The sequence below is a fragment of the Diceros bicornis genome, chromosome 15 (assembly GCF_020826845.1).
Source record: "Diceros bicornis minor isolate mBicDic1 chromosome 15, mDicBic1.mat.cur, whole genome shotgun sequence".
NCBI lineage: Eukaryota > Metazoa > Chordata > Mammalia > Perissodactyla > Rhinocerotidae > Diceros > Diceros bicornis.
Genome location: NC_080754.1, coordinates 63,526,459 through 63,546,117, shown reverse-complemented (window position 1 = coordinate 63,546,117; position 19,659 = coordinate 63,526,459). Strand labels below are relative to the sequence as shown.

Genomic DNA, 19,659 nt, shown 5'->3' with positions numbered 1-19,659 from the left:
TCTTCTATTTTGACTACCTTCTTCCCAGCTAACCCTTATCCTCTTAAAAACAAACAAACAAGAAATAGGGAATTACTTGTAGGTTATTGAATCAAGAAATATATGTATTACAAATAATAGAAATAGACCACCGTTTGGTTTCTGCTGTTGGTTTGTCTTTGTATCAGTGTTGGAACTGAGAGTTGTAAATTGGTGGTGACTGCCATTCATGTTGGGATGTGGCTGTGCCCCTAGTTTCAGGCTCCAGTAATTTCTCACATGGATTTGCTCTTTCCAAATGGGTCGACTTATTATTAGTAAGAATAGCTGACTGTACTGAGAATCTGTATGGTGCGTAATGAATATTTATTGAATAAATTACTTCCTTTAATCTAGATGGAAAGCCTGCAGTCTAATTCTCATTGTCCTCATTTTATAGATGAGAAAATAGACTCAGAAAGTCAAAACACCTGTCCAAGGTAATGCTATAGCCAATAGGTGGCAGAGTCAGGACTTGACCCCGGATTTGTGGCCTTGTCACTGCCTGTCTACCCCATCGGCCTCTGTGGACGAGCCATCTGCATCCCCAGCTCTATGCCTTGCCCACGCCATTGCCCCTCTAGGTGCCGACTGCTCCATTTATCCCTAGATCTACCCCGCATTCATCAAGTCTTACTTCCTCTGTCCTCGGTGATTCCAGGCACTGCTTAACCCTGGATTGTTATTTTTTTATATTCATATATTCCTAATATCTATTTTTTAATTGTAAGATTCTCAATAAGTCTTTTTATAGTTTCAGTACCCAGCCCAATGCCCCTGACTGGATAAATCCCCAAAGTATTTGTTAATGATGATGATGTTAGATGTTTTCCTGGTGCAGGGTAATAAATGAAATCAACCTTCTTCAAGCTTAACAACTCTCCATATTGTTACAGCAACTGCACCAATGAAAAGTAATTTGTAACATCCTTCGGAATTTATGCTCTAAGAGTGTTCATATGAAAATCCCTTCCTCAGAGGCTGTTAGTCATACTTGTAGCCTGCAGTATTGAGTTTCTTTAAGACTAGAATTATGTTCTAAAATTAGCTTCCAAATTCATGGTACACCCCCAGAACTGGCTGCACAAAATTAGTTGCTTTCTATTCAGTGAAACCTCATTTAGCAGCAGAAAATGAAACAAGATTCTCCCTAATTTTCCCATGTCAAACACATGATTATAAAACCAACTTAGGACAGATCCCTAGTGGACATCCTAGGAAAGCCAGGCCTGGTTAAGAGTTGCTAAAGGCCACTGCCTGCAAGAGCTTCAAAGAGTTTGAGACAGTTGATATATACTATGTGGAGGTCTCGTGCATCTTGCACCAACCTATCTGACATCATCGAACCTCTTGGTAAATATATATCACTCTCCTAAGAGTGTTTTCTTGAGGCTTTTGGGTGGTGGCAAGGCCAGAAGGTCTTAGATAGGTAGACGACTCACATATAGACAATCTTAGGCTCATCATTCTTTCCTCAGGGTGAAGAAATGTATAAGACCCATTTTAGTGGAGTTTAATAGTAAAATTTCCAAAAATTTTCTATGCCCTAAATCTGGTTGCTGTTATACATCTTGTGGAATTGTAAGGTAATGGGTAGCACATGGAACGGGACCTGCAGAGGGTCACAGCTTGCCTGCCTTGTTTGCCTCTGCACAACTGTTGATAAATCTCTGCTTGGTAGAGCTAAATGTTTATTTATAACACATGGGCTTCCACAAATTCAGTGTGACCACAAAGTGACTCTGTATCATTGCCAGAAATCAACTGTACTAGCATCATTCAGATATATATATATGCACACACATATATATGTATGTATGTATTTGATTTAAAATTCATATAAATTCCAAAATTACTTTTGTGTCTGCAAATTGTACCAGCACCTATGAAAACATCCCAGATTTATTTCTGATGGCATTGATGTTGACTACTTTGTATTTTTATTGTTTGGACGTCTAACTTGTATTTGGCAACCATCAAGAGTGCATGGGAGAAAACAGTTGATTCTTCCAAATGAACTTGCCCTGGAGGCTTTGTGATTGGATAAGTCCTCAGGTTCCTCTTCCCAGAGCTGACTTAGACTCATCACTGTTGTTGGAGGATGCATTGTTTCTAGTGGTTACCAAAATTCACAGGAGAAGTAATAACAGTATGCATACAATCATTTAAATCAATTCCTATTTTGGGGGGAGTATTGGTTAAATTTCTGGAAATCTTAGAAACAACATTGAAGTTAATCCAAAAAATATGGACGATGTTGCCACAATAAGCCTTTTCTGTAATTATAACCAGTCAGTCACCCAATCAGAAATGCTCTCGACTTGAGTACTATTTGTAAGGGTTGCTCTCACCTGTCTGTGCAATCAGGGGGCCAAGAAAGTGACTGCAGATGTCACTGCAGGTACATTTCCTTCACAATTAATGTGATGGTTTTAATTTTAAATTTAGACATTGTAAGGACAAGAAAATAATTGTTTAAAAATATATGACCATTCCTCAACAAGTTAAACACAGAATTCCCTTATGACCCAGCAATCCCATTCCTGGGTATATATCCAAAAGAATTGAGAACAAGTGTTCAAACAAAAACATGTACATGAATGTTCGTACCAGGTATATTCACAACAACCAAAAGGTGGAAAGAACCCAAATGTCCATGAATGAATGAATGGATACACAAAATGCAGCATATCCAACCACAGAATATTGTTCAGTCATCAAAAGAAATGAAGTACTGATACATACTACAACATGAATGAATCTTGAAAACTTTATGCTAAATGAAAGAAGCCTATCACAAAAACTCACATATGATATGACTCCATTTATATGAAGGATCCAGAATAGGCAAATGTATAGAAACAAATGGCAGATTTGTGGATTCCAGGGGCTGGGAGAAAGGAGAATGACAAGGAACTGCTTAATGGGTATCGGGTTTCCATCTAAGTAATGAAAAAGTTCTGGAACTAGATGGAGGTGATGGTTGTGCAACATCATAAATGCACTTAATGCTACTGAAGTGTACACTTTAAAATGTTAAAATGGTAAATTTTATGTTGTGTATTTTATAATAAAATTTTTTTAAATATATGACCATGCATTCTGTGACAAACTCCATACTTAATAAGCAGTAGATACTCCATAAATAAATATTATAAGCATAATTATAGAATGGCTCTAGGTTAACCCCTCTGTGCTATTAGCAGCAGCAAGCACTATGTGCTAGGCAGAATTTTAAATGCTTTACTCTACCCTGAGTAATATATTCTTGTTCCTAAATTACAAATGCAGAAACTGAAATGTAGAGGAGAAAACAACTTGCCCAAGACCACATAACTGGCAGATGGTAGACCTGAAATTTGATCCCAGGCTGTCTAACAGCAGAGTCAGTACCATCAGCTGCTGTGCTGAGCTGACCCTGTTCTGTGATGATAAAGCTTATGGCAGAATGTTCTCAGGCTCTCAGAACAATGTTGATAAAGTTTCAGTTCTTAAAGAACAGACAATTTGAATAATATTTTTATTATGTATTTGCCTTTATTGTTTATTTGCCTAATTACCATTGAACATAAACATGCCATGAAAGTATACAAGTCCAGTTCTCTTTCAGTGCAAATCCACTGTGTTTGCTGCAGTCAAAGGTAACCTGTGGCCCTCTGCAGTCGTCTTCTGTTGGAAAAAGAGCTACAGGCAATTTCTCAAATATATCTCTCCCTCCCTATCTTTCATTCCTAGACTCAGTAAGCTAAATGAAGTTTGGTTAAGTCATACAGCAGGGTCTTGGCCACGGAGGCATGCAGGGGGTTGAGAAAAGTAAAGAATATCATAAGCTCAGAGAATGGGGGTAAGACATCATGGATGAAAAGAAACCAACTAGAATAGAATGTCAGCCTCCTCCAGGGATCTCCATACAATCCCAAATCACACTGTCCAAGGAGTGTGGCTCACTTGCACTGGATGGGCAGGCCCTCTGCAGTGCCCAACTCCAGAAGGGCACCATTTATACAGTGGCCTGTGGGAATGACAACCCCCAGACTCATGAGGTAGAAAGCCTGCAGGGCCGTGAGCAGTGGCTCGGCAGATAAGGCCTAAAATCATATCTAAAAGGATGAACTTCGCAGGGCAACGAGAGCTCTTGAACAGATGCAGTTCTTGGCAGCAAATGAATGCCAAGAGCATGTTCCCGGCATAGTTCATTCAAGTGGGTGCAGGGAGACCCACGAACAGGCCAGGCTCCAGATGGGAAGGCACTGGCAGCAGCTAGGTAGGATTGGGAGCCAGCTTCCATTCCAGTGAGGAAATGGAGTGGGAGAAAGTGAGGACCCATGGCTCACTGTTCACGTATCTCCATCTCTGTTCATCTCAGCCCAGACTATTTCCAGCCCAGCAACATTGGGGTGACAGAGCTCCTGGTTAACCACCAAGTCTGCCTCCTTTGGTTCTGAAAGTGGCTCAGGCAAAGCCTGTCATGGGAGATTGTTGCCTTTGATAGATGGCCGTGGCTGGCATATGCAAGGGTGTGTTCCGTGATATTTATACCTGGAGCACATGGCCATTTTTAGGCTCCTCCTAAGTGCTTATGGAAATAGCACTTCAGCTACTTCTTGCCTTTTGCCATCCAAATCCTGGGAAAGACCCCTCTTCACGTATCCCACCTGCTCTTTTGCTGCTGCTTCTCTCAATCCAGGACCTCAGCCAGGGCTTAATAATAATAAGGGTTTCCTTATAGAGTTTTTTCATACAGAACAATACCAGACACTGTGGGATTGCTCAGATGATTGTGAATTCATGAATGTGGCAAGTCCTCTCCTGGGAACACCAGCCCAGTGGTTTTCTGCTAAGAGATTTCCTTTGAGCAGGATGCTATCACACGGTATAGATGGGTTTTAAATATCTCAACCATTTTCAAGCTGGCTCTGGGTCACAAACACCTCTCATCTTACTTTCTGGTTCTCAGATTCCCCTTCACAGGAGAGGGCTCTCAGTGAAGCTGAAAAACTCACAATGAGGACTTGCCAATGTAGAAACACTTTATTTCATTTCAAAATGAAGCCATCATGATCTAAATACATTGGGAAAATTGAATTGTGTGCTTTGCCATGCTTTCAAGTGTTTTTGAATCTCAAGGTTTTAAAGAAAAGAATAGCTTTCCAAACTGGTTCCATTGCAATCTTGACTTATATGACCAAGACTGCCACTCAAAGTCCCTTTCAGCTCTGGAACTTTATGATTTTTAACTGGCAGCTGGCATCAGATATCCCGCACAAGGCAAATATTTGAGATGCCAGAGCTTCTAGGGGCAATAGGCCACTTCTGCAGCCTCTGTTGAATGAATGTTGATTGTCTTCTCATCCCAAAGTTCATGCTACCCCATGGACCATTGGGAAATAGCCAGTTGGGGCAGCGATAATTCAACCCTGTTAACTCTCACCATAGTTCTGCAATAGATCTTTCTATCTCCCTCTGTAAGACAAAATATATAACCAGCTGTTCCAAATTTACGACTAGAAGGTTGAGTTTCTGGGAGCTGAACCAGTAGCAATCAAATTGCTACTCTACGATTTAACTTTTTCTCTGGGCAGCAAAAAGAAAATGATAGTAGAAATAATTAATTAAGCAGAAATAGTACAAAAAGTTGACTCTGTGTAATGTTTTTTTTTTTTTTCTGTGAGGAAGATCAGCCCTGAGCTAACATCCATGCCAATCCTCCTCTTTTTGCTGAGGAAGACTAGCCCTGAGCTAATATCTATTGCCAATCCTCCTCCTTTTTTTTCCCTTTTTCTCCCCAAAGCCCCAGTAGATAGTTGTATGTTGTAGTTGCACAATCTTCTAGTTGCTGTATGTGGGACTCCGCCTCAGCATGGCCGGAGAAGTGGTGCGTCGGTGCGCACCCGGGATCCGAACCTGGGCCACCAGTAGTGGAGCGCGAGCACTTAACCACTAAGCCACGGGGCTGGCCCCCTGTGTAATGTTAATTATGATGATTAATACTATCATCTCTGGATTTTAGGTCACATATGAATGAAACAAATTATACTTAAATACAACTTGAAACAAGCAATGGGTAAAAATAAGCCTTTCAAAGATATATTGACCTCTGTCATGTGTAACATTAATTTATAGAAAAATAATTTTGGCATTTGCTTCTTCTATAGACTTTCTAAAGTCTACTATAGACTTTCTAGTTTCCAAAGCTAACTTGACAGAGGCAATTTATTTCCTTGATTGCTGTGCTTCCAGGCCAGATGGTTCTCACTGGGGGACAGAGACACCCTGATCTGGGGTTTCATGGGTCAATCATGTGAGCATCCCTCAAGAGAGGTTTGAGCATGAATGGAAATGTGCCACATAACTCATCCAATTGTACTATAAAGATCAAAACCAAAAATAAACTATCAACTAATCTCTAAATACCATGTGAATGAAAGTGACACACAATTTATAATAGGATTTACATAATTAAAAATACCTAGATATAGATTAAATCCCTCTTTTACTTCAACTGTTATTAATTGCTGCTTAGTCTATGTATGGGAAATTACTTGATGCCTTTGAGCCTCAGCTTCTTCCTCGAAGCGGGAAGCATCTCCATCATAGGACTATTGTGAGCACTGCGTGGCCATACGCACATAAGTTCTTACAACGGTGCCCAACATACAAAAACCAAACAATCAATGTTAGCTACTTTTTCCCTTATTCTGCTGCAAGAAAGTTTTTCTCTCACCTATGCTTTAAATACTGCAAAATATCAAGCCTACCTTAGAGCTTCCTGTGTGCTTGCGAGCCTCAAAATAGCATTAGCATCAAAAGCCTCACTTGCTCATGACTTGGAGTACAAGAACGTGGGAGGATTTCGGAGAGACCAAGTAGATGGCTTCACGCACTGTAATGAGATCTTTCTTGCTAGATATTCTTCTTCTGTCATTCCCCATAGAAATTTATTTCAGTTGTACAGAATTTTATTTCAGCTTACACTTCAGTATTATCTCTGTATTAAGTTCTTTCTAAAGTAAACAATTAGGTGAAAATTTCAGGATACCAAGAGATCTGGAGATTCCAAGGGTCATTGTGCAGCCCGATTTTGCTAATCAGGACAGCATTATGGCAACTTTCAGATATTTCCACCTAGCAGAGGGATATTTCTTTCTCCATATATAATAGTAGTAATTATCATAGTGATAATGACAATGATGACAAATGTCATCAAGCACTTGCTCTGTGCCAAGCACACCTCTGCCTGAAGACCTCACATGAATTAACTCCTTTTATGCTAACATTAACCAGGGTGACCAACTTCTCTTGATTTTAGCTCTGAAAGTCTCAAGTTCTAGGAGCCACCTCAGGCCCAGGCAAAGTGAGATGGTTGTTCACCCTAAATAACCCTCAGAAATAGCTGCTCTTATTATTATTCCTGTGAAGTCACAGAGAGGTTATGTAACCTGCCCAAAGACACACAGCTAGTGAGTAGGAGAGTCTAACTCTTCACCACCACCTTGGAGCAGGACTGCACTTTGGATGTGGGGTCAGAGCAATTGGCCCTGGAATGGCTTCTGAGGGGAAGGCTCTGTCTCAGGGCAGAAACATTGGCATGAGAGCATCAAAGATTCTCCATCACGGTTAATGCACAAGTCTCTGTTCTTTGATAGCAACATAAAACAGCAAGCTGGCACAGTTTTTGAACAGTTTTCACATATGAAATTTGCAAGCATATATGCACCAAGAGACATTGCATTTCACTGTGCGTGATTAGATTTCAGCCCCTCATGTGCAGAATGTCCCATATCCTTCCTCAGCTCACTCCCCACCCTCTACGCTTTGCTGCGTGACTCTTAATAAGACTCTCTGATTTTTTTTTTTAGGATAAAATTTCTTTCTGCATCTGAGTCTTCTTGTTCAGTGTAGTTTTATTCTCTATCGTTACTTTTAGCTTATTGTAAGCTTACAAAATTTCACATTACAACTCATATTTGCAGAGAAAATGTACCATCATTTTGCCTAGAACTCATCATGAGCAAGTAACCACAGGTTAGTTAGGGGGAAATTAACTAAGAGCCCCTGTTTACATTTAATCCCATCTGATCACTTGAATGGTACATTTAGGAAACAATCTCTCATTTGGATGAAAATGTTCTTTCTCTTACCCCTCCCATGCTTTTCTCTCTAAGGTGGCATCTGAGGGCAGGAGGAAGTGGGCTCTCTTTCCTTGTGCCTAGGGCTGGGGGGCAGGGACGGAGTGTCTTCTTGCCTAAAGGATAATGTCCTTTGCTTGCCTGATCTCCCTCTCCCAGCTGGCACACAGCTGATGTCTAGGCTGGTGTAATTTATCACCCAGGCACTGCACATAGGCAGGCCCATAGCTCTACCTGGCCAATCTAACCCCACGTCAGCCTAGTGCTAAGGTCCCCTCGGAGGCCTGGCTCAAACAGTTCTCTCAGCAGTCCACTGTGCAGATCTTCCCACCCCCATGGTGATTTCTCTGAAGGCTGTCTAGCAAAAACCTCGGCTTCGTCTTCCACCTGTTCACTCCATAACAGAGACAAGGGTAGTCCATGAGATCTGAACCTCAGACCTCCTCTGCCTGCTCCAGGAGCTGTGCTTTCAACTAAGTTGTCTGCCCAATGTGTTGGTGCTGAGAGCCACCTGGGAGTGGATCTCCTTCCTAAGGGTCATCATTGCCCTCGGTATTATCATAACTTAGCTGATATACTCCAGGCCCTACCTTCTCCAGGCTGAAAAGTTTAAAGATGGGGAAGTCAGGATCCACTTCTAATGGCTTCACATTTGTCTCTCCCCTTGTCTCCACAATCTCTCCTACCAGAACTGCAAAGTCTTCTCTTTTGCTACTTGGATGTTACGTTCTTGTCCCTAACAACCGTAGAACTGACCTGGCTGCACTCCCTCCACACCACAGCTCTGTAATGTAAGTCCTCCGTGCTCAGGAGCTGATAGACTAAAAGGAGGTAAAGAAATTTCGAATATCCTTCCTCAAGACAAAAGATTTGCTTGCAAGGCTAGTGTCATGCTTCATAACCCAATTTTGGCAGTCGAATTCTATCTTACCTTGTCCTTCTCTTTGTACTCCTATAACTGTCTTGTGTCCACCCCACCACCCCTCCCATGCCCACCCAACTGCCAGGTGGTGGAGGCTCAAGTGGATTAGGGCAAAGGTGATTTCAGGAAAGCAAAGGAGAAAAATATATTTAACACTAGCCCCACTGCCTGGTAATTTAGTGAGACGTTACTTAAATTACTTGCTTTAACCAATATCAACTTTTTCATTGTATATGATTTTTCCTTTTCAAATTATGCAGGTAACACATGAATATAAACCCATAAGGAGAGAATTACAATAATAGAGAAGTATATGGACTAAAAAGTGTGTGCTCCCCATGCCCAATCCCACTTCTCAACCCAGAATAACCACTGTCAATGGTTGATCTATAGCCTTACAGATCTTTCTCCCATGCATTTATATAAATATATGTGTTCATATACCAATATCTAATTTTGACTTTTTCCCCAAAATCAGAGCCAAAGAATAGGACTTTGTACACCTACAGTTCGTACATTTCTGAATAAACAATTACCAAATTACCCTTTTCTTCTCTGAATTTTATTTTCATTATTAAAGCAATCAGCTGCAAAAGAACTTTATTTCATTTTCCTGATGATTCAAAACAAAAGCATCTGTCATGCTTGTTTGACAACTGGCTGGAACGTTTGCCATGACCGGGAAAGCGAGCCTAGTACTTTTGCTCTTGGTGGGAATGCTGCGCCTGTGCATGTAATATGGCCAGTGGCCAGCCAGCTGCTGAGAAGGGACCATGTATTTCTCAACCAATAATGTCATAAATGGAACTTGGTGAAAATGAGACAAAGTCTTCTCCCCCATCACCTTCGTGCTCTAAATTCTTCATCAAATGAGAAATTTTGTAGTTTTTCCCTAAGTACACGTCAGTTCAACAACTCACATTTTTGAGCACCTACTGCAGATTCAAGCCCTGGAAATAGCAAGATGATTAAAGCAATGTCTACTCTTAAAGAGTTATTTGATATCATTTCAAACAGTCATTTCAGAAATTCATCTTCACTTTTGAGAATCTATTTTTTTTTTACCTTGGAATATCTTTTCTTCTATTTCCTACATCAAAGTTATGAAATTGTTATTGTATTCAAAACTTCTAAACTTTAATTTGGGAGTGATGAAGAGTACAGTTTTAGTCTAAGACAAAAATATATTCTGCAAATCATATGGAATTAAAGTTTAATAAGTGTCCACACTGGCTTGTGATGCCTTCTTCCATATTTTTCAGGCCAAAGCAAAATATTTTAAAGTGATAAGCCTGTTCTACATTTTTTCCCAAAATTGTAATTTACGGTTGACTTCAAAAACGTGCTTTATTTTACCTACTTTGAAAAAGCTCTCATCAACAAATTACCAGTTTCATTTCCTCCTACTTTTTTTCTGTCCAATTTAGGATATTTATACAGTTAAATGACAGTATTATTTATTCATTCTGGGTCAGTATTTTGAATTCCATGTCTTTGAAATACATCAAAGGAGAATTAAATGGAAGATGGAAGAAATGGCTTCTGTGGTTCCTGTCTGGCTAGTGTCAAGCAGGGGGAGGAAATCTACTCTAACAGACCCTGTTGCCATCTGTCCTGTGTTCGCACTGAGAGCAAGTCCTGGTACCCCTGGGCAAACATCCAGCCTGCTCTGGGCAGTCATCACAGACACACTTCTTCATGGGCCTCTGTACCCCTTATCAAACCACAGAATTTCAGAGCTGGAAAGTACATGCTAGTATGGCAGTTCCTCAAAAACTTAAACATAGAATTAACATATGATCTGGTACTCCCACTTCTGGATATATACCCAAAAAAATTGAAATCAGGGTCTAAAAGTGATAGTTGCACACCCATGTTCATAGCAGCGTTATTCACAGTAGCCAAAAGGTGGAAACAACCCACATGTCCCTTGATGGTTGAATGGATTAACAAAATGTGGTATACACATACAATGGAAAATTATTCAGCCTTAAAGAGGAATGAAATTCTGATACATCCTATAACATAAATGAACCTTGAAGACAAAATGCTAAATGAAATAAGACAGACACAAAAGGATAAATATTGTATGATTCCATTTATATGAAATAATTAGAGTACTCAAATTCATAGAGACAGAAAGTAGAATGGAGGTTGCCAGGGGTTGGAGGAAGAGGGAAACAGAGAGTTATATTTTAACGGGTATGCAGTTTCAGTTGGGAAGATGAAAAAGTTCTGGAGATGGATGGTGGTGATGACTATACAACAATGTGAATGTACTTACTGCCACTGAACTGTACACCTAAAAATGGTTAAAATGGTGAATTTTATGTTATATTTATTTTACCACAACAAGAAATCCTTACCGTCCAGGAGCTTACAATCTTGGAGCAAAAGAAAGATAATAAGCAAAAAAAAAAAAAAAAAGTAAAATTAAAAATAAGTAGATGAGCTTTTAATCTGCCCCTACAGATAAGAAGTCAGAGGACAGAGAGAAAAGATAAAAAGAGTCTATCCACTGATTCTCTGGTTGTCTGACTCCTGGGCTAAAGATTTTTCTGTTGAGCCATCCTTCCTTTTGGAGGTACTTCTATTACCTCTATTTTATCTGAGCCATTTGATAATGTACTGGAAAGAGAATAGGCTCTGGAACCTGGGTTCAAATTCCAGCTCAATTGCTTCCTGGAAGTTTGATCTTGAGAGTTCCTTCTCCACACAGTGGGAATAACAAGACTCCTTCACAAAGGTTCATGTCATTTACGACACTCACACCTGGGTACCAAGTAAGGAGTCTATGAGAGTTAGCTGCCTTCCTGCGAGTCCCTCAGGATGCCTCCTCTGAATCTGTGCTTATTTATAAGTTATGTTCAATGTGTAAATACTTTCAATCCAGCAATTTCAGCAAAGATATTCCTGTATTTAAGTTTTTATAAATCATTCTAGAACTATAGTTTGGATATGGAGAATGACTCCATTGAAAAACCTGGGAAACAAGCCAGATATATTTATTTGATCCATATTTAGCTGGGAGAGAACTTTCAAAGTGTACATTTGGTAAAGAACTCAAAACAAGAGCTAACTTATTCTTTTTTCCAAAAAATATAGCCAATTCTTTAATATTTCTGCTAGCTATAAAAAATCAAAACCATATTCTCTTTTGATTCTTAAAAGGCATTTACCTCTTAATAAAAAGGATATAATGGCATAGATTAATATTGGTGACCACTCTGACAGATGAGTTCTAAGTGCCTAGTCTCCCAAGAAGAATAGTGTGTTTCTCAGATCCAATATAGATGTTCAGAAAAACAGACACAGTTATCAACTAATAGCAGTGCATCACAGGGCATTAAAGTTACCACCACAGCCCTCCTCTTACCTGATTCCACAGCTTTCTCCCCCTCTAAGGAACTTAGAGCCTAGTCATTTTGATTATTTCCTCTGGTTTCAGAACACTCTCTTACTTCCTCCTACCATATTTGAGGATAAAAGAGACCAATTATTCCCATTTTACGCAGGCCTATAAAGAGCTTCTCTTTGTAGATTTTCCATGGCCCTTTAGACTTATGAAAAGATTTGTCCTACTCCCAGGTTAGAACATTTTGCTGACTATGTAGTAATTGCATAGAAATTAATGCCATAGGTTTTATTTCTGGGCTGGACAACTTATGTGGTCTTGTTAAAGATATTGGCAATTTCTTTTGGATTGTCCGTCCTGTCCTTGCAGAAATTGTAGATGGCTCAGCTGGGGAGGCAGGTTCAAGTCCATTAGACAATGTGACTTTGAAGGCGGTAGTATCACGTTGTGAAGAAAACATGGGTCTTGCATTTTAATGAACTTGAGTCCAAACCCTGGTTCTGCATCTTGCTTGATTAAGTCACTTAACTCTCTGACCCTTTAACTTCTTAAGTGAAAATAGAGATAATAATAGATAATTATGAAAATTAAATGATAATTATAGAAAACATCAACAAAGTAATTGGTACAAAAGTAAATGCTAATATTAGTTATTGCACACATCAACTTACTCTAATATTCTAAGTAATTCACACACACACACAAACTAAAATCTGATTTTTACTATGTTTTTTTGCGAGGAAGATTCACCCTGAGCTAACATCTGTTGCCAATCTTCCTCTATTTTATATGTGGGTCACTGCCACAGCATGGCTGACGAGTGATGTAGGTCCATGCCCAGGAACCAAACCTGGGCCACTGAAGCAGAATTTGCCAAACTTAACCACTAGGCCACAGGGCTGGCCCCGTGATTTTATTTTTGATTATGGTTTTGTTTGATTTAGAATTTCCACTAGACTGTTAAAATATTACTGTAAAATTATAACTCCTTTCTGAAACTTCATCAACTTCATGATGCCATTTAGGACTATTTCTAATTTAAAATGTTTTCCAAAATGCAAATTGGTATGCTTTCTAGATTTCTAATTTTTTTTTTTTAGCATTTTACAACCATAAAACAAATAGAGAAGTATTTCTTTACCAGGATCATAACATAATAAGATTACTGGCATCCAAACACAACTAAAATACAAGTGGCTAAACTAAGGAAGAATGTTTTCATTAACAAATAGCCGTATCTGTCATGCTAGATATGACAGTGTTGAGTGTTTAGTTTTGAGGGAAGCCTCTCTATGTCAGGCATTATGGTAGGTGCTAAATACACAAAAATTTTTAAGAGAGGAGGGAGGAGGAAGGGGAAAGAGGTGGGGGCAGGGGAAGAGAGAAAGAGAGGGAGAGAGAACTCTGCCTTCTATCGTGCACAGAGATAAAAATACTAACACAGTAGAGCCAGGCTTCTCACTGTTGATGTGGAAGCTTACAGATAAGCAAAGGGAGGAGGCTAGAATAATCCATGTGGTAATAGATTAGAACTGAAGTCATCAGTATAAACTCATGTTTAGCTTAATATAGATACAGATGGTTACATATAGGAAAGTTTATAGATATGTGTACATCCACGGGTTAATTACACACACAGTTTCTTTGCTCTGTCAGCTGAGAGGGCCAAGGAGCAATGACACCCCAGTAGCAACAAGCACACCTAGCACCCAGATCTTGGTTCCTAATACCATTCTCCAATAAAAGGAACCAGAACTCCTTGGAGAAACAGCTGATTCTAAGACAGGGGCAGGAAACATACAAAATGAGCCTAGAGCATCTTTCAGTGCCAGAAAGAAAGAAAGTGCTAAAAAAAAAACTAACCCACACATGCAATGATGGGGGCACATCAAATGGACACAAGAGCCAACTGAAAGAGCTCCCAATGGCCAAAGCTGAAACAATCAGAGCAACACAATGAGTAAAATAGTACTGAATTATAAAATAAATATCCATGAGTACATACTGATGGAATAATTGACCAAGTAATTTGAATGAAATAGCTGGAGGAGGGGGAGGGAAGGAGGAAGGGACCCATCTGTGCGGAAGAATTCCACATAACTTACACAGCTATTCCACTCTCAAGGAGCGGCGCTAACTCCCCCCCTAAGTGTGGGCTGCACATAGTGACTTCCTTTCACAGAGCACAGCGTGGAAAGTGGGAATAAAGAGTAATTTTACAGTGGAGAAGCCTGGTAAACACCACCTCAGCCATGTGATAAAGCTCAACATCAACAGTCATAAGTCATGTTGATCAAGTTTACTCTTGATATGACATGATGAAAATAGCTCTTTACCTTGTGGTCTTCCTCCTCAAAACTCAAAATCTCAATCTAATCGTGAGAAAAACAGTCTATTCCCAACTGAAGGACTGCAAAACACCTGACAAAAGTACCCCTCAAAACTGTCAAGGTCATCAAAAACAAGGGAAGTTTGAGAAATTGTCACAGCCAAGAGGAGCCTAAGGAGATGTAAGGAACAAATGTCACGTAGTATCCTGAATGGGATCCTGGAACAGAAAACGGACACTAGGTATAAACTAGGGAAATCTGAATAAACTATGGACTTAAGTTTATAATATTGTATCAATATTGGTTCATTATTTGTAACAAATGTACCATACATATTAAGATGTTAATAATAGAGGAAACTGGGTGTGTAGCATATGGGAATTCTCTATACTATATTCATAATTTTTCTGTAAATCTAAAAGTGTTCAAAAACAAAAATTTGTTTAAAAATATTAACAAAATTTTAATATGCCACAGTGAATGCAGTGCAGGAATAAAGGCATACAAACTGTGGGAGAAAAGTAGCAGAGGCAAAAAACAATTCCATAATGATTCTTAAAAATAGACTCAAAAAGAAAACCAAATGTTCTTGTATTTTGTATCATGCCTTTAAATTTATTCATGTGTAAAACATATATATTTTGGGTATTTCCACTTACAATACATTATATTATACAATTATTGATGCTCAAGTTAACTTCAGTCTTTATAAAGACAAAACAAAATCTTTTGATTGTTAGGAAAATAAGCCACAATCTACCAAAAGTAAAGAAATAACAGTCAGATTTGGTCGAATATGGAAAGCATTTTATGTTTAGCAAAGCATGACCTCCTCTCTCTTCAACATAAGTCTAGAAAAACAAATAACCCTTTGGGCATCAATTGTGTCTTAATGACCCGGATACACTAAACTTACCACCTAGAATTACCTTGAACATGCATGTCTTACATGATTTTTTTCAGGGCGTTCCCTACACTTAAAATACTTGTCTTTCTCATACTTTTCTGAGTTCAAAATCTTAATCATCTTCAAGGTCCACCTTACATATCTCCTCCCCAATGAGAACAAGCTGCTCTCCGAGAGGTCATAGTTGTGTGTCCCTCCGTTATCCATAGACTTAAAACAATTTACCGCCATTGTTTATAGATGTTTCTCCCATTTGTCTGTAAGCTTCTTAAGAGCAGAATCAACATCATGGCCCCTCTTGCTCCCTGCACAGGGTCTTACATTCATTCATTCATCCAACAACCATTTATTGCATGCCTACCATTCGATACTATGGAATGAACAGGAGAGAGAAAATTACAGAGAAAAATTAACAACTAAATGTTAATGTTGTGGGGAAATTTCCTCACTAGGAAAGCTCTGAAAAAAATGAGGAGAAAATTATCGATACAGGCCAGCGTTACTGAAGCCTATACCACAGAACTGATTTATTTTTTCAGCCAGTGTGTATGCTTCTAATTTCAAGGTATCTCTCTTCTACCACTTTGCCCATTTTATGTGATCTAGGATCCCTGTGGTTTGTATATAGAAAGCTGGTAGACTCAGTGTGAGTAAAATAAATCTAACCAATGTTCATTTTCAAAAGAAAACAGGGACGAGCAGTAAGAATTTAGGGGAAGGAAAAAGACAAAAATTGTTTTTTTAAGGCAGAGGCTTACGACTTATGACTGTCAAGCAACTGTGTGGGTTCTTAGAAAAGAATTTGTTTCCTTTTGAAACCTTCTATTAAAGCAAAACCCATTGCTGTCTCAATGTCTACCTTACAGCTAGATCAATTTCAAATACCATTGGTGTGTGTGCTCTGCTAGAATACTTGGTTTCCTATTTCTCTAGCGTTAATTAATTTAAGTTCAATTTTTCAGAGCACCAGTACCAAAAAATATTTTTAATTACCATCATCAAACAATTTCTGATTTTAAGTCGATATTGTGCTACATTCTAGTCTCTGAGGTCTGTCTTTCTCAGTGCCGGGCCTCCTGTCTTTTCCACTGAATCTTCAAGCACTCTTTACACCCCATGATCCCTTCACTCACAGAATGTAGAAGTGATGTCTGATTTTATACAAGGATGTTGAATGCTCAACTCCCCAATTTTTTTTCATTCCTAAAAACAATTAACTTCATGAAAACTAGTCCTTTTCCATACCAATGTTTCAGAATCACAGAAAGCTATTCATTATTAAGATTTCTGTATATATTTCTAAATTGCCCTGAAACTTTATTGTCTTGTTTCCAGTGTCTTCTCCTCTAATCTCTCATTGGCCACTCTCCCTTAACTCTTCCAACTCTTCCCAAGAAACCTATTATTCCTTCACCCCTGAGCCCTGACTCCCTTCTCTAGGGACCTCTGTACACTCTCATAGGTGGGCATTGACTGCTACCTTAATAGGGTCTCCAACAACTTTTAATAAACTCTAATCCATTTCCATTTTTAAGAGTAGGGCATACTGAATCTATTAATTTTCAAAATATTTCATTTAAAATGTCAGATTAATTCTGAAACAATAAATACCCTATTAGCTATCAGTATGTCTATAGATTTTAAAATCCTCAGCATGGTAGAGCCCAAAGCATCCCAGTGTGGCATCAGCTTGGCTAAGTTCAAATCCTGGCTCTGCCAAGGCTGTGGCAGCCTTGAGCAATTTTTTCAGGAGCCCTGAGCATCATTCATCTGTCCAGACACTCTCTCTGGAGCATCTATTGTGTACCGTGTCATAGCGGTGAATGATACAGTCACAGTGGTTCACTAAGCTGACCCTCTAATGGGCTAGCTAAGCTTCCTCATCTTTAAAATAGAAATAACAGGGGCCAGCCGGGTGGTGTAGCGGTTAAGTTCGCGTGCTCCACTTCGGCGGCCTGGGGTTCACTGGTTCGGATCCTGGGCGCGGACCTACTCACTGCTCATCAAGCCATGCTGAGGCGGCGTCCCACATAGAGCAACTAGAAGGATGTACAACTATGACATACAACTATCTACTGGGGCTTTGGGGAGAAAAAAGGAAGAAACGAGGAAGATTGGCAACCGATGTTAGCACAGGGCCAATCTTCCTAAAAGAAAAAAAATCTTAAAAAAAAATAGAAATAACAACATTCATTTTGTAGAGTTGTAAAACTTACATGGCTCCTCCTACATGCGGCTCCTCCCCACCTCCGCTGTACACCACCACCACACTCCCCCACTTTCTTGTCCCTAAAGGATGCTCTCATTAAGTTTCCCTGCTGAAGCTCTTCAAGATGAAATGACCTTTTCAAACCAGAGCAGGCCAGTTCCCAGGAAGCCACACTCTGGCCCGAGTTGTTCTGGAGGCTGTCTCTGTGACCCCCACACAACCAAGAGAACAATGCTCCTGGTTCATGGCGTACCATCCACTGCCCAGAAAATGCCTAGGTTTCCTCCATCTGTGTGCTTATTCTTCCCAGGTTACCATGTCAAGGTGCCAGGTATCATGTCAATCAGATGGATATGACGTGGGGTCTCCCTTTTTATTGGCGAGACGTTTTTTTTCTTCCATGTGAGTTGCTTGGAGATTCCTCATGCATTGTTAATTAATATAAGAGAAAGATAAATAGAATACAACTTGTTTAAAGCATCTCCATTTAAATCTACATTCCATGAAATGGATCCACTCCCAAATACACTGTTGTTTGGAGTTATTAGTTCACAGACTAAAAACTGAAGAATGTATTTTTAAAGGTGTTTGTGTGTTGAAGTATATAGTGTAACTCTGGTAAGAATCTAATGTTTAATGCTATGTGTATTTGTTTCCAGATTCTGTTAGAAGTTGTGTAGCAAAATTGTTCTTCACCTGCTCCCTGAAGGGTCATTACTGTCTATACAGCAAATCAAGTTTCATTCTCATCAGCCAAGAACCTCAGCCATGGATCCAGATCATGCTTCTATTTCAGCAGGTGTGTATAATTCATGTTCAGCGTGGCTTCTTAATGCGTCGGTGGGGCATGAGTTTATAATCATTTTTACTGAATTATTCTTTGACCAGAGTTGAAAACAGCAATACATACACATTCCATTAATAATTTTTTAACATGGATTTTCTATATTTCAGGATAGTTTTCTTATAAGATGCCCTGGATTAGTAATCAGGAGGCTAAACCTATTAATATTAATATCTTAAATATCCTTACCTTTAAAAAAGAAGAATAAAAGGGAAAGTACTTTTTGTTAAACAACAACAAAAACAGCTTATTTGGGGGAATAGCATTCCTTATGTAGAGCTAGTCTTTATTTCTCCATAGTCGTCCAATCTCCAATCAATTTTAGTGTCAATGTATTCTTGTTGACATCCCCAAGATTCTGGAATGCCACTTTTTTTTCCACGGAATATAAGTATATAGGTGAAATTACGTAAAGAGGAACTTTCAACTTAACAATGAAGAATCGGATGCAAAGATTTTAGCATCAAAAGAGCTTCTTATTTGGAAATATTTATCTTATATACATTAAACTTTCACTTAAAATTTCAATATAGGTTATAAAATGTTAGTAATAGAAGGGATCTTAGACATTTTTTACAGATAAGAAAAGCGAAGGGCAGAACTCAGACCATCTGACTCACGACCCAGTGGTCTTTTCATTGTCGCACATGTGTTAAAAATAAAATAGGGGGATGCAGGCAGGAGCAGGGAGGGCAGAGGCAGAAGAAAACAGAATGCAAATGTTAAAAGATGGTGAAAAATTAGGCCAAGTGATCATATAGTATTTACTTCTACTAATAAAATATTTCTATAATAGCCCCTATAAAAGTCACCAACCAGATAGTTATATTTCTTTACAAAGTAAAGGCAGACTTAATAAGAAAATGAATTTTAATGCTGAATATATCATAATCATAAAGTGGAACTATAGTAATTGAGACAGCTTAGATGTGCCTGAGGAGTACC

The 19,659-nt window shown here is 39.1% G+C and overlaps 1 protein-coding gene across 1 annotated transcript in view; it reads left to right on the top strand.

Annotated features, from left to right (window-relative positions):
- Positions 1-19,659, top strand: part of VEPH1 (ventricular zone expressed PH domain containing 1) — a 202,995-nt gene that overhangs the window by 132,380 nt on the left and 50,956 nt on the right. The window contains exon 10 of the mRNA XM_058556450.1: positions 18,530-18,669. Within this exon, the coding sequence (XP_058412433.1) occupies positions 18,530-18,669 (140 nt within the window). The remainder of the gene's footprint in view (positions 1-18,529; positions 18,670-19,659) is intronic.